General features: G+C 45.4%; 1 protein-coding gene and 1 long non-coding RNA gene across 3 annotated transcripts in view; one reads left to right on the forward strand and one right to left on the reverse strand.

The window, feature by feature from the left end:
- The window catches only part of SPAG5 (sperm associated antigen 5), a 79,507-nt gene extending 76,979 nt beyond the window's left edge, over positions 1-2,528 (reverse strand). For both annotated transcript variants that reach the window (XM_044283641.1, XM_044283640.1), the window contains exons 1-3: positions 2,393-2,528; positions 979-1,059; positions 783-899 (exon numbers count right to left, since the gene is read on the reverse strand). In XM_044283641.1, coding sequence (XP_044139576.1) covers positions 783-899; positions 979-1,035 — 174 coding nt within the window. In that variant the 5' untranslated portion in view covers positions 1,036-1,059; positions 2,393-2,528. The remainder of the gene's footprint in view (positions 1-782; positions 900-978; positions 1,060-2,392) is intronic.
- Positions 2,529-2,706: 178 nt separating this feature from the next.
- LOC122930290 lies at positions 2,707-12,390 on the forward strand. Its single transcript, XR_006388115.1, has 3 exons — positions 2,707-2,850; positions 4,665-5,623; positions 12,293-12,390. It is a non-coding gene; the product is annotated as an uncharacterized LOC122930290 (long non-coding RNA).
- The last annotated feature ends 1,793 nt before the right edge of the window (positions 12,391-14,183 follow it).

A 14,183-nucleotide genomic window follows, 5' to 3' on the forward strand; every position in this document is an offset into this window, starting at 1 on the left:
GTCCCTACACATTTTGACACTTTCAGGACACCGTATGAAGGGACACAACCCTAACTGTCAGTTGCCAATTTATTCATGCACGTAACCCTTACAGTTCTGGAATGTATTAGATGACACTGACTGGATAACACTAATAGCATTAGGTCAGTGTCATCTAATACAATCCAGAACTGTAAGGGTTACAAAGCATCATAAATCAATATAATGCTGCCTCCCTCCGGCAGTGCTGGGAGTTCAGGACGGGGGCCGCGCTGCGAGTACAATGCGTGACACTCGCTCATCTGAAAAGGGCCTTAGGATCTGCTCAAAATGAAATTGCTAATATTTTAGTCAACTCACTGAATCATACACACACACAATGAGCAAGTGTCAGCAGGAACAACCCTATTAAATCAGGCATACTGCCAGGTAGGGTGCATACTTGTCTAGTGAAAGTTGGTTGCAATTTAGGGCTTCAGTGCACGGAGAGGCAGGGCCTGGCCCCTCAGTCCATCCCAGCTTTCCAGTGCTGGCCGTGACCCTCTGCACCGAAGCCATAATTTACATAAATAATGAAAAAGTGTTCTTTTCCAGGAATGCCACAACTGATTTTTACAAAAAAACACATTTGAATCAGCAGGATCAACCCTAGAAGACAGTCTGCCTGGTTAATAGCACCGATGCTGCTGACAGGTGCCCATTAGGACGAATCCTGAATTCTGGTAAACGAAAGGTCCATTCCTGTTTCCAGGCTCATGTTATACAGTCTCAACGTTATAAAGAACCTACATCTGAATATTTACCTTCCTCGTAAAAGGCGGCTGGCTGCACGTTTTACACTGAGTATTTGGATTAGGCACAGCAAGATGCTGGCCACTGAGAACCTTTAAGGGAGTCCGGCCAACAGATTTTCGGGATACCTGAAGGCAAACACAAGGTAAGAAAAAAAAGCACACTGTATGGACTGTAGTCTTTTCTGACAATACATCTCTGACTTACATTCTGCACGGCCGGAGTCAAATTTTCGTCACTGGCAGGGTTGTCTGACGACCACATGTTGCATACGGTAGGCTTCAATGTCTAAAAGTGAAATTACAATTAAAAAAAATTACTTTGCACTGCACATCTCGGTGTGGAGCTAGTCCCCGCACTGTGACATACCTTTTCATCATGTTGATCTGACGGGTGCACTGACCGCTCCCATGGGATCAACATGATGAGAATGTATGTCACATGTATGAGCGTCAAGCAGTGGATGCCCTGCTGCCAGAAAACGGAGATAAGGGTGAACCAGGCGGTTTAAAGGGGTTGTGTCACTTCAGCAAATGGCATTCATCATGTAGAGAAAGTTACTACAAACCACTTACTAATGTATTGTGATTGTCCATATTGCCTCCTTTGCTGGCAGGATTCATATATTTCCATCACATTATACACTGCTTGTTTCCATGGTTACGACCACCCTGTAATCCAGCAACAGTGGTCGTGCTTGCACACTATAGGAAAATCTGCCGCCCTCTCTGGTGGCCGGGACTGTGGGAGCGCACATAGGCTGGTGCTTTTTCCTATAGTGTGCAAGCACGGCCACCGCTGCTGGATTGTAGGGTGGTCGTAACCAAGGAAATGAACAGTCTGGTGATAGCGGCAGCAGTCACAAGTGGAATATGGGCACATCACGGCTGCAGCAGCAGGAAGGGCGGCTACGGTGGCAAAAAAAGCTTCTTATTATTTATTTTTATGTTTTTATTGTGCAAAAGTAGCAAAACATGAAATACATGAATTTAGCATGGCTATAATCGCACTAATGTGCAGAACAGAGTTGTCAATTTGACCCCCTGGTTTATTTTCCCCCTTCCAAAAAAATAAATTGTAAAATCTAATCAATAAATTAAAGGGATCGTCTGAGAAAAAAAAAAAAAACACCTGACTTTTCAACTAGGACATTGATGGGATATTGAGAAGATAAACCCTCAATGTCAGGTGGGAGCAGCACCCCTGAAGTGAAGGAGAGCAATGATTCTAGGGCCCTCGAGTTGTTGTTAAACTACAACTCCCACCATGCCCTGCTGTGGGCTATCGGGCATGCTGGGAGTTGTAGTAGTTTTGCAACAGTTGGAGGGCCACAGGTTGGGCCTGTACATGTTCATAGTAAGCGGCATGCGGCATTAATATGGACAGGACTATAATTCTATCTTACACAGGAAGGGGGGGGGGCACATAGGGAATAACTGAGATCGCACCCATGTACTATGGCACCTCACACGGCAGTCACCAGGCACGTTAGACCCGCACATACAAAGCAACTCAGTAAAACGTCTGTGGAGAACCTTGAGAACGAGGCCGACACGAGGCCGACACAATCCCTCCATGGACGCCCCAATTCCGCGGACAACCACACTGCGCCCCCAGTTACCTCTTTCCAGCTGCCTCATTCAGCGCCACTGGTTCAAATCAATCTCGCAGGATTCTATTGGTAGAAGTACGACCAATCAAAAGCTGAACCTTTTCTCTGCGTTCCGAGCCTCGTTCTGAAACAGCCAACGGCTTCGAACCTCCGCTAGTTCGCGCGGTCACGTGCCTTGGTCACGCCCTGTTTACCTCGGAGTTTAGTGTTTGGAAATAGGACGTCACGGGGGGCGCGGCTTGTGTGGGCGGTGCGCAGGGCAGTTGACAGGAGAGAGGATTATAATGTATGGGCTCCTGAGTGGTCGGGGATAAGAGATTTGGGGTCACGCAGGTATTAGACCTATTTGCCATGTCTTGTTGATATAAGACGAGGAAGCCCCCTTCTGCCCGAGCCAGGCTCCTCAGCATGTTACAATACCGATTCTGTAACCAAGTAGTTTGGAATGTCCTGTAGACCATCAGCAGGTGCGATATATTAACCCCTTCCTGACATGGCGATCCCCCCATGTCTATGATTTGTTTGTTTTTTACTTCCTGCCTTCCCTGAGCCATACCTTATTATTTCTCTGTGTAAGTTCTTGTATTCTGCAGGCTAGGTTGTACTTTCTAATGGCAGGACCTTTCACCAGTTTTTACTTTATAAAACCGATATCTCACACTGTAGCCCATGTTCCCTAGATGTCATATCCTTAAGGCTAGGTCTACACGACGACATATGTCGCGCGACAATTTTTATAATGGCAGTCTATGGTGTCGCACTGCAACATGCAACATGCTGTGACTGCAACACGACAGTCGCAGAAAATCCATTCGAGATGGATTTTTCTGCGACTGTCGCAGTCGCAGCATGTCGCATGTTGCAGTGCGACACCATAGACTGCCATTATAAAAATTGTCGCGCGACATTAGTGCAACAAAATGTCGCGCGACAAATGTTGCGCCCTATTTGTCGCGCAACAAATGTCGTCGTGTAGGCTACTTTCACACTAGCGTTTTTCTTTTCCGGCATAGAGTTCCGTCACAGGGGCTCTATACCGGATAATAACTGATCAGTTTTATCCCCATGCATTTTGAATGGAGAGTAATCCGTTCAGGATGCATCAGGATGTCTTCAGTTCAGTCGTTTTGACTGATCAGGCAAAAGAGAAAATCGCAGCATGCTACGGTTTTCTCTCCGGCGCAAAAAACTGAAGACTTGCCTGAACGCCGGATCCAGCATTTTTTCCCATAGGAATGTATTAGCGCCGGATCCGGCATTCGGAATGCCGGATCCGTCGTTCCGGCATGCGCATGCGCAGATCTGTGAAAATGTGAAAAAATGTACAAGACAGATCCATCGGTCCGCATGACAAGCGGAGAGACGGATCCGTCCTTGCAATGCATTTGTGAAATGCTTTCAGTCAGCGGCAGATCCGGCGGCCAGTTCCGATGACGGAACTGCCCGCCAGATCACACTGCCGCAAGTGTGAAAGTAGCCTAATTGTTTTCATGTTATGCTCCTCCATTGCGCCACTGTGCCCCTCGTTCTGTTTAGGCACCCTGTATGCTAATTAATAGCATCGGAACAGGGAGGAGGAGACATCAGCTCTCCCCAGGGGGCGTCTCTTCTATCCGGCTGTGGCGCTGTCCAATCACGGTGGAGCGCGTCACAGCCAGGGAGAAGGTGAGCTGTTTTCTCTCAATGGCTGTGACGCGCTCCGCTGTGACTGGACAGCGCTACAGCCGGATATAAGAGACGCCCCCTAAGGAGAGCTTTGCCGGAGATAAAACCGTAGCATTCTGCGACTTTTCTCTTTTGCCTGATCAGTCAAAATGACTGAACTGAAGACATCCTGATGCATCCTGAACGGATTACTCTCCATTCAGAATGCATGGGGATAAAACTGATCAGTTCTTTTCCGGTATTGGGCTCCTGTGACGGAACTCTATGCCGGAAAAGAGAAACGCTAGTGTGAATGTACCCTAAGCAGACAGTTCTCATGAATAATTTGTAGCAGTTTGTATCAATCTGCTTATGGTAACGTATCTCCCTAATGTTGCTGGGCACTCACTGTTAGACGATCTTATGCTGTCAATCTCTCCAGCCCCCCACGTGGAGACAGACAGTATGAAGATGAGCAATACAGTTTACGGCCATGGGGGCGGCCTGAGGGCCGTCCTACGCCAACCTTTTCCTGGGGCTGTGGGAGAGAGGCGTTTTCCTCACGGATCCTGTCCCTCTCATTGAAAAGGTACATCTTTGGGATCGTTATATTGACGATGTGCTCATTATTTGGCAGGGCACAATTGAAGAACTGGATTCCTTCACAACTAATTTGAATGACAATGACCTTAATATCCATCTGACATATAAATTTGGTCGAGACAATATGGACTTCTTAGATGTACTTCTACAAGTGGACCAGGACGGGTATATTTACAACCGACTTATATCGGAAACCCTAGTCTCCTGCATGCAGAATCATCTCATCCAAGGAAATTGATTGAAGGTATCCCTACGGGTCAATACTTACGGCTCAGGCGAATATGTTCCAATGATGACCTCTTTGAAAAGCGGGCACAAGAACTGACCAAGAGATTTAGGGAGAGAGGTTATAACGAATCCTCTTTGAAGAAGGGCTACTTCAGAGCTAAACGATCTAGAAGGGACAAACTTTTACAAAAGCGACCCAGAAGGACATTGAACTCTCCGAAAAACACGGTACGTTTTATCACCACATATAATTCGGGTCATGATGCGGTATTAGAATCTTTGAAGAAACATTGGAATATTCTGTATATGGATTCCACTTTGAAACAACATTTACATCCAAAACCATCCCTTACGTTTCGAATAGACAAAACAATATCCGGGATGTCTTAGTTCACAGCCACTATAAAGGTACTAATCCCCCCCAGACTGTTTGGCTCCTAGGGCCCTAAGTGGGGCTGCCGCCCATGTGGCAACTGTGTTGCTTGTGTCAACATTTTAACCACAACGTCTTTTTCAGATTCTACTGGTCATAAGACGTACCAAATTACCCACACGATCACATGCAATACCATTGGGGTAGTCTATGCTGCCAGTTGCCTGTGCGGACTTCAATATGTTGGTCTTACCTCACGCGAATTGAAGCGTCGAACTAGGGAACATGTTCTGGGGATACAGTCAGCTCTGAATGAAGAAGATGATACCTCGCTGAAGGCGATTCCACGTCACTTTAAGGCCCACCATGCATGTGATGGCTCCCTTTTGAAGGTAAGAGGGATAGACAGAGTGTTTGTAGGCAGTAGGGGTGGTAACTGGAAATGTCTTTTGGCTCAACGCAAAGCCAAATGGATTTTTGAGCTAAACACCGTTACCCCCCATGGTTTAAATGAGGGTCTCAGCTTTGCACCTTTTCTTTAAAGGGAACCAGTCATGTGAATATTTGATTATAATCTAACTAATTATATACAATCATTAACTACTAAAAAGTGCCTTAGATGTATTCACTTACTGGTGTGACAGATGGTTACCTCATAATATACACACAAAGATGCCGCATGCTAATGAGCTGATTCGAGTCCAGCGTATATTTAATTCAGAGCTATAGCCACTGCCCTGCCCACCTGCTGCTGATTCCTATGGAAACAAACTGTCATTCAGCAGCAGGCGGGCGGGGAGAGTCAGGAGCTCATGAATATTCATGACTGATCATTATCAGCTGGAGCTTTTCAATACAAGATGTTGGCAGATTGACTGGGTCAATTAACCACTTCAGCCCCGCTAGCTGAAACCCCCTTCATGACCAGAGCACTTTTTACAATTCTGCACTACACTACTTTCACCGTTTATCGCTCGGTCATGCAACTTACCACCCAAATGAATTTTACCTCCTTTTCTTCTCACTAATAGAGCTTTCATTTGGTGGTATTTTATTGCTGCTGACATTTTTACTTTTTTTGTTATTAATCAAAATGTAACGATTTTTTTGCAAAAAAATGTCATTTTTCACTTTCAGCTGTAAAATTTTGCAAAAAAAACGACATCCATATATAAATTTTTCGCCAAATTTATTGTTCTACATGTCTTTGATAAAAAAAAAATGTTTGGGCAAAAAAAAAAAATGGTTTGGGTAAAAGTTATAGCGTTTACAAACTATGGTACAAAAATGTGAATTTCCGCTTTTTGAAGCAGCTCTGATTTTCTGAGCACCTGTCATGATTCCTGAGGTTCTACAATGCCCAGACAGTAGAAAACCCCCACAAATGACCCCATTTCGGAAAGTAGACACCCTAAGGTATTCGCTGATGGGCATAGTGAGTTCATAGAACTTTTTATTTTTTGTCACAAGTTAGCGGAAAATGATGATGATTTTATTTATTTATTTTTTCTTACAAAGTCTCATATTCCACTAACTTGCGACAAAAAATAAAAAATTCTAGGAACTCGCAGTGCCCCTCACAGAATACCTTGGGGTGTCTTCTTTCCAAAATGGGGTCACTTGTGGCGTAGTTATACTGCCCTGGCAATTTAGGGGCCCAAATGTGTGAGAAGAACTTTGCAATCAAAATGTGTAAAAAATGGCCTGCGAAATCCGAAAGGTGCACTTTGGAATATGTGCCCCTTTGCCCACCTTGGCATCAAAAAAGTGTCACACATCTGGTATCGCCGTACTCAGGAGAAGTTGGGGAATGTGTTTTGGGGTGTCATTTTACATATACCCATGCTGGGTGAGAGAAATATCTTGGCAAAAGACAACTTTTCCCATTTTTTTATACAAAGTTGGCATTTGACCAAGATATTTGACCAGATGTGTGACACTTTTTTGCAGCCTAGATGCGCAAAGGTGCCCAAATTCCTTTTAGGAGGGCATTTTTAGACATTTGGATCCCAGACTTCTTCTCACGCTTTAGGGCCCCTAAAAAGCCAGGGCAGTATAAATACCCCACATGTGACCCCACTTTGGAAAGAAGACACCCCAAGGTATCCAATGAGGGGCCTGGCAAGTTCATAGAATTATTATTTTTTTCGCATAAGTTAGCGGAAATTGTTTTTTTGGGTTTTTTTTCTCACAAAGTCTCACTTTCCGCTAACTTAGGACAAAAATTTAAATCTTTCATGGACTCAATATGCCCCTCAGCAAATACCTTGGGGTGTCTTCTTTCCAAAATGGGGTCAGTTGTGGGGTGTTTGTACTGCCCTGGCATTTGAGGGTCTCCGCAATCATTACATGTATGGCCAGCATTAGGAGTTTCTGCTATTCTCCTTATATTGAGCATACAGGTAATGAGATTTTTTTTTCCGTTCAGCCTCTGGGCTGAAAGAAAAAAATGAACGGCACAGATTTCTTCATTCGCATCGATCAATGTGGATGAAAAAATCTCTGCCCAAAAAAAAAATGGAGGGGAAAGGCGTCTGCCAGGACATAGGAGCTCCGCCCTACATCCATACCCACTTAGCTCGTATGCCCTGGCAAACCAGATTTCTCCATTCGCATCAATCGATGTGGATGAATAAATCATTGCCGGGATTTATTTTTATTTTTTTATATATATATATACAAAGTGTTTGCCAAAGCATAGGAACGCCGCCTCCTCCTCAGCTCGTATGCCTTGGCAAACGTAACTGTCACTGCAGAGGAGAAAATCCCGTCTTGCAGCGCCGCATACACTGACTTGCGTGTAATCTGACAGCAGCGCAATGCTTCTGTCAGAATGCACATCGGTGCTGCAGCTGGTCGATCGGTTGGTCCACCTGGAAGGTAAAAAAAGAAAAAAAAAAAAAGAAAAAAACAGGCCACAACGCAATAATTTTATTAACTTTGGAACAGAACATGTAAACTTTAACTTTTTGAACTAAACATTAACGTGTTTGCTTACTGGTGTTTTTTTTTTTTTTTACCTTTATAGAACAAACCTCTCCTTCCCCATGGGTCAATGTGCAAAGCGCAAATCGCCCAAAGATGTGGCGAAGTGCGTTATGCACTTTGTTCCATGTGGAAGGAGACGTTTGCAGCAGCTGTGAGTGAATGGGCCCTAATAGCCCTGTGTGCCTGTCCTGGTGAGATGATCCCTATGCTAGGTGTACCTGTGTGTGGTACTTCCGGAAACACTCCCCTAAGCATAGGGCAGGGTGGTCAGGACAGTCAGGACAGAAATAGCGGGTGTCACGCCTTATTCCACTCCTGCTACAGACACGACATTTTTTTCGGGGTGGCGGTCGGTTTGAGGTACCAGGAACGACACTGGGGAAATGTCGCTCGTGTAGACGGCTAACTACACTGGTGGATGGGGCCACAGAACCTCCTGGGTACAGGAGGTTCTCGATGATCTCTTCCTGAAATTTGAGGAAGGATCCAGTTCTCCCAGCCTTACTGTAGAGAACAAAACTATTGTACAGAGCCAATTGAATTAAATATACAGACACCTTCTTATACCAGCGTCTGGTTCTGCGGGACACTAAATACAGAGCCAACATCTGGTCATTGAAGTCCACCCCTCCCATGTGAAGGTTATAGTCGTGGACTGAGAGGGGCTTTTCAATGACACGGGTTGCTCTCTCAATTTGGATTGTCGTGTCTGCGTGAATGGAGGAGAGCATGTAAACGTCACGCTTGTCTCTCCATTTCACCGCGAGCAGTTCTTCGTTACACAGTGCGGCCCTCTGCCCCCTTGCAAGACAGGTGGTAACGAGCCGTTGGGGGAAGCCCGCGCGACTAGTTTGCGCGGTACCACAGGCGCCAATCCGTTCTAGAAACAAATGCCTAAAGAGGGCCACACTTGTGTAAAAATTGTCCACATAAAGATGGTACCCCTTGCCGAATAAGGATACTTTCACACTAGCGTTCGGGCGGATCCGTTCTGAACGGATCCGCTCATAATAATGCAGACGGAGGCTCCGTTCAGAACGGATCCGTCTGCATTATATTAGCTTAAAAAAAGCTAAGTGTGAAAATAGCCTCGGACGGATCCGTCCAGACTTTCAATGTAAAGTCAATGGGGGACGGATCCGCTTGAAGATAGAGCCACATTGGCATCTTCAAACGGATCCGTCCCCATTGACTTACATTGTAAGTCTGGACGGATCCGCACGGATCCGCACGCCTCCGCACGGCCAGGCGGACACCCGAACGCTGCAAGCAGCGTTCAGCTGTCCGCCTGTCCGTGCGGAGGCGAGCGGAGCGGAGGCTGAACGCCGCCAGACTGATGCAGTCTGAGCGGATCCGCATCCATTCAGACTGCATCAGGGCTGGACGGCTGCGTTCGGGTCCGCTCGTGAGCCCCTTCAAACGGAGCTCACGAACGGACCAGCGAACGCTAGTGTGAAAGCAGCCTTAGGGTGACACCAAGTCCCAAACTGTCTTCCCACTGCTCCCCAGGTAGTCAGGGCAACCGACCGGCTCCAGGGTCTGATCTTTTCCCTCATAGACCCGACATTTGTGGGTATAGCCTGTGGCCCTTTCACAGAGCTTATACAATTTGACCCCATACCGGGCGCGCTTGCTTGGGATGTATTGTTTGAAGCCAAGGCGCCCGGTAAAATGTATCAGGGACTCGTCTACGCAGATGTTTTGCTCTGGGGTATAAATATCTGCAAATTTCAGGTTGAAATGGTCTATGAGGGGCCGAATTTTGTGAAGCCGGTCAAAAGCAGGGTGGCCTCTGGGACGGGAGGTGCTGTTATCACTAAAGTGCAGGAAACGCAGGATGGTCTCAAATCGTGTCCTGGACATAGCAGCAGAGAACATGGGCATGTGATGAATTGGGTTCGTGGACCAATATGACCGCAATTCATGCTTTTTTGTCAGGCCCATGTTGAGGAGGAGGCCCAGAAAAGTTTTAATTTCAGAAACTTGGACTGGTTTCCACCGGAAAGACTGGGCATAAGAGCTTCCCGGGTTAGCGGTTATAAATTGTGTGGCATACCTGTTTGTTTCGGCCACAACTAAGTCTAAGAGCTCCGCAGTCAAGAACAGCTCAAAAAATCCCAGGGCCGAACCGATCTGAGCTGTCTCAACCCGAACTCCAGACTGGGCAGTGAAAGGGAAAACTACAGGTGCGGCTGAAGTTGGGGACTGCCAATCAGGGTTTGCCAGCACCTCTGGGATTCTAGGGGCTCTACGGGCACGTCTTTGCGGTGGCTGCGACGGGGTCACTACTGCACGTGCCACCGTACCAGCTTCAACTGCCCTTCTGGTGCTCGCTACTTCACCAGGTTGTACGGCAGTGCTGGTACTAGGTCCAGGAAGGGCTGGGCTGCTGGTGTATGCCTCACCACGTAATCCGACAGCACCAGCCCCACTCTGCTGCTCTTGAAGCGGATCCTGCGCAACCTGCGGTCTAGCGACACGGGGCCGGGTACGCCTGCTGCTATCAGGGACCTCAGCCTCCTCGTCCGAACTTTGGGTCAGAGAGCCACTGCTTTCTACAGGTTCGTATTCTGACCCGCTGGATTCATCAGATGAGGGTTCCCACTCCTCATCCGACTGGGTCAGAAGCCTGTAGGCCTCTTCAGAAGAATACCCCCTGTTAGACATTTGGGCAACTAAATTTAGGGGTATTCCCTGAGACTACCCAAGAAAAAAAAAAGCAAGCCTGTCTTACAAAGGGGAGGCTAGCGAAGTACCGGAGGCCGCTGCGGTTGATAAAAAATATCAAAACTGATTTTTTTTTTATCGCCGCAGTGCGTGTAAAGTGAATGTGCAGTGATCAAAAAATAATAATTTTTTTGTCACTGCGGTGGGGCGGGCGTGGGCGAACGCACGTGTGGGCGACCGATCAGGCCTGATCGGGCAAACACTGCGTTTTGGGTGGAGGGAGAACTAAAGTGACACTAATACAATTATAGATCTGACCGTGATCAGTTTTGATCACTTTCAGATACTATAAAAGTACAAATGCTGATTAGCGATACGCTAATCAGCGAATAACGGACTGCGGTGCGGTGGGCTGGGCGCTAACTGATCGCTAACTACCTAACCAAGGGACCTAAACTATACTGAAACCTAACGGTCAATACCAGTGAAAAAAAAAAAGTGACAGTTTGCACTGATCACTTTTTTCCTTTTCACTAGTGATTGACAGGGGCAAGAAGGGGTGATCAAAGGGTTAATTGGGGTGATCTGGGGGCTAAGTGTAGTGTAGTGGGTACTCACAGTGATGTGTGCTCCTCTGCTGGAACCAACCGACCAAAAGAAGGAGCAGAGGAGCACAGCAGCCATATAACCCCATTATATTTACTAATATGATGGGTTATCTGGCTGCTGATTTGGATTTTTTGAAAATCATCAACCTGCCAGCCAATGATCGTGGCCGGCAGGTTGATGACGAACTTCTTCTTTGAATTTTGCCGGCCCGCGATGCGCATGCGCGGGCCGGCATACCCGGAAATCTCGCGTCTCGCGAGAGGACGCACCGGCGCGTCCACCCAGAAGAGCACGACCGCCGAGAAGACGCAATCCTGCGTACGGCGGTCGTGAGGAGGTTAAAGAAAGTGACCCGGCATTTTGCTAAGAGAATCAGTCACTTATTTATGTTGCCCTTAGTTAGGACACCATAAAACTGGTGACAGGTTCCCTTTAAGTGTTCCACCACCACTCTATTATATTTTATAACATCTTTGTAGTCTATTGAGGATTTCTTGATCCTGATTTGGATTGTGTTCTTTTGTTGATTGTTTGTTGATTGATGTGTATTCTAATATATGCATGTATGTATCTATGTATATTTTTATTTATGTTGGTGTCTATATCATTTTTATATGTATATGTATTCCTTTCATATATATATATATATATATATATATGCATGCATATAAGGTTGCTTGTAGGTGTAATCATCTGGAGATATGATTATTGGACAAATTGGTTTTTTGTTCATACGTATCCTCTGGGAGATATGATTATATTGTATGTGATTTTTAATTATGTTTTTTTTTTGTCAGTTATTAGGTGTGGCTGCCCTATTTGTGTCATCGATTTTTCATCTGGAGGAATTGTCAGGGATGAACTTACAAATGGAAGCATCGATGAGAGAGAGATCTTTATATATACTGTATATACATTGTTCTTATTATTATTCTTTACTTTTAATTTTTATTAATTTTTATAAATTTTTTCATTCATTTTTATTTTATTTATCTCAATACTACACTACATCATTTGTTATTCTTTCATTTACCTTGACCTTTTATTATTATAGAACATATATATGTATTTTACATCTTCTATACACTTACTGTATCACTTCACTTTTATTGCACACTTAGTTCATTTTCACCCCATCCACATTTTTATTCACACTTTTGTGTTTTTCATTTTTTAATATTTTTTCATGTTCACCTTTTATTTTTTATTCTATTTTATTTGATTTCATCAACATACACTTTTTTTGAATTGTGGCATGGTCTCTTTGCCTCGTCACTTTTTCTCTTTTTGATCTACAGGTCCTTCTCAAATAATTAGCATATTGTGATAAAGTTCATTATTTTCTGTAATGTACTGATAAACATTAGACTTTCATATATTTTAGATTCATTACACACAACTGAAGTAGTTCAAGCCTTTATTGTTTTAATATTGATGATTTTGGCATACAGCTCATGAAAACCCAAATTTCCTATCTAAAAAAATTAGCATATTTCATCCGACCAATAAAAGAAAAGTGTTTTTAATACAAAAAAAGTCAACCTTCAAATAATTATGTTCAGTTATGCACTCAATACTTGGTCGGGAATCCTTTTGCAGAAATGACTGCTTCAACGCGGCGTGGCATGGAGGCAATCAGCCTGTGGCACTGCTGAGGGGTTATGGAGGCCCAGGATGCTTCGATAGCGGCCTTAAGCTCATCCAGAGTGTTGGGTCTTGCGTCTCTCAACTTTCTCTTCCCAATATCCCACAGATTCTCTATGGGGTTCAGGTCAGGAGAGTTGGCAGGCCAATTGAGCACAGTAATACCATGGTCAGTAAACCATTTACCAGTGGTTTTGGCACTGTGAGCAGGTGCCAGGTCGTGCTGAAAAATGAAATCTTCATCTCCATAAAGCTTTTCAGCAGATGGAAGCATGAAGTGCTTCAAAATCTCCTGATAGCTAGCTGCATTGACCCTGCCCTTGACAAAACACAGTGGACCAACACCAGCAGCTGACATGGCACCCCAGACCATCACTGACTGTGGGTACTTGACACTGGACTTCAGGCATTTTGGCATTTCCCTCTCCCCAGTCTTCCTCCAGACTCTGGCACCTTGATTTCCGAATGACATGCAAAATTTGCTTTCATCCGAAAAAAGTACTTTGGACCACTGAGCAACAGTCCAGTGCTGCTTCTCTGTAGCCCAGGTCAGGCGCTTCTGCCTCTGTTTCTGGTTCAAAAGTGGCTTGACCTGGGGAATGCGGCACCTGTAGCCCATTTCCTGCACACGCCTGTACACGGTGGCTCTGGATGTTTCTACTCCAGACTCAGTCCACTGCTTCCGCAGGTCCCCCAAGGTCTGGAATCGGTCCTTCTCCACAATCTTCCTCAGGGTCCGGTCACCTCTTCTCGTTGTGCAGCGTTTTCTGCCACACTTTTTCCTTCCCACAGACTTCCCACTGAGGTGCCTTGATACAGCACTCTGGGAACAGCCTATTCCTTCAGAAATTTCTTTCTGTGTCTTACCCTCTTGCTTGAGGGTGTCAATGATGGCCTTCTGGACAGCAGTCAGGTCGGCAGTCTTACCCATGATTGCGGTTTGGAGTAATGAACCAGGCTGGGAGTTTTTAAAAGCCTCAGGAATCTTTTGCAGGTGTTTAGAGTTAATTAGTTGATTCAGATGATTAGGTTAATAGCTCGTTT

Source organism: Bufo gargarizans, chromosome 3 (genome assembly GCF_014858855.1).
Source record: "Bufo gargarizans isolate SCDJY-AF-19 chromosome 3, ASM1485885v1, whole genome shotgun sequence".
Taxonomy (NCBI): Eukaryota; Metazoa; Chordata; class Amphibia; order Anura; family Bufonidae; genus Bufo; species Bufo gargarizans.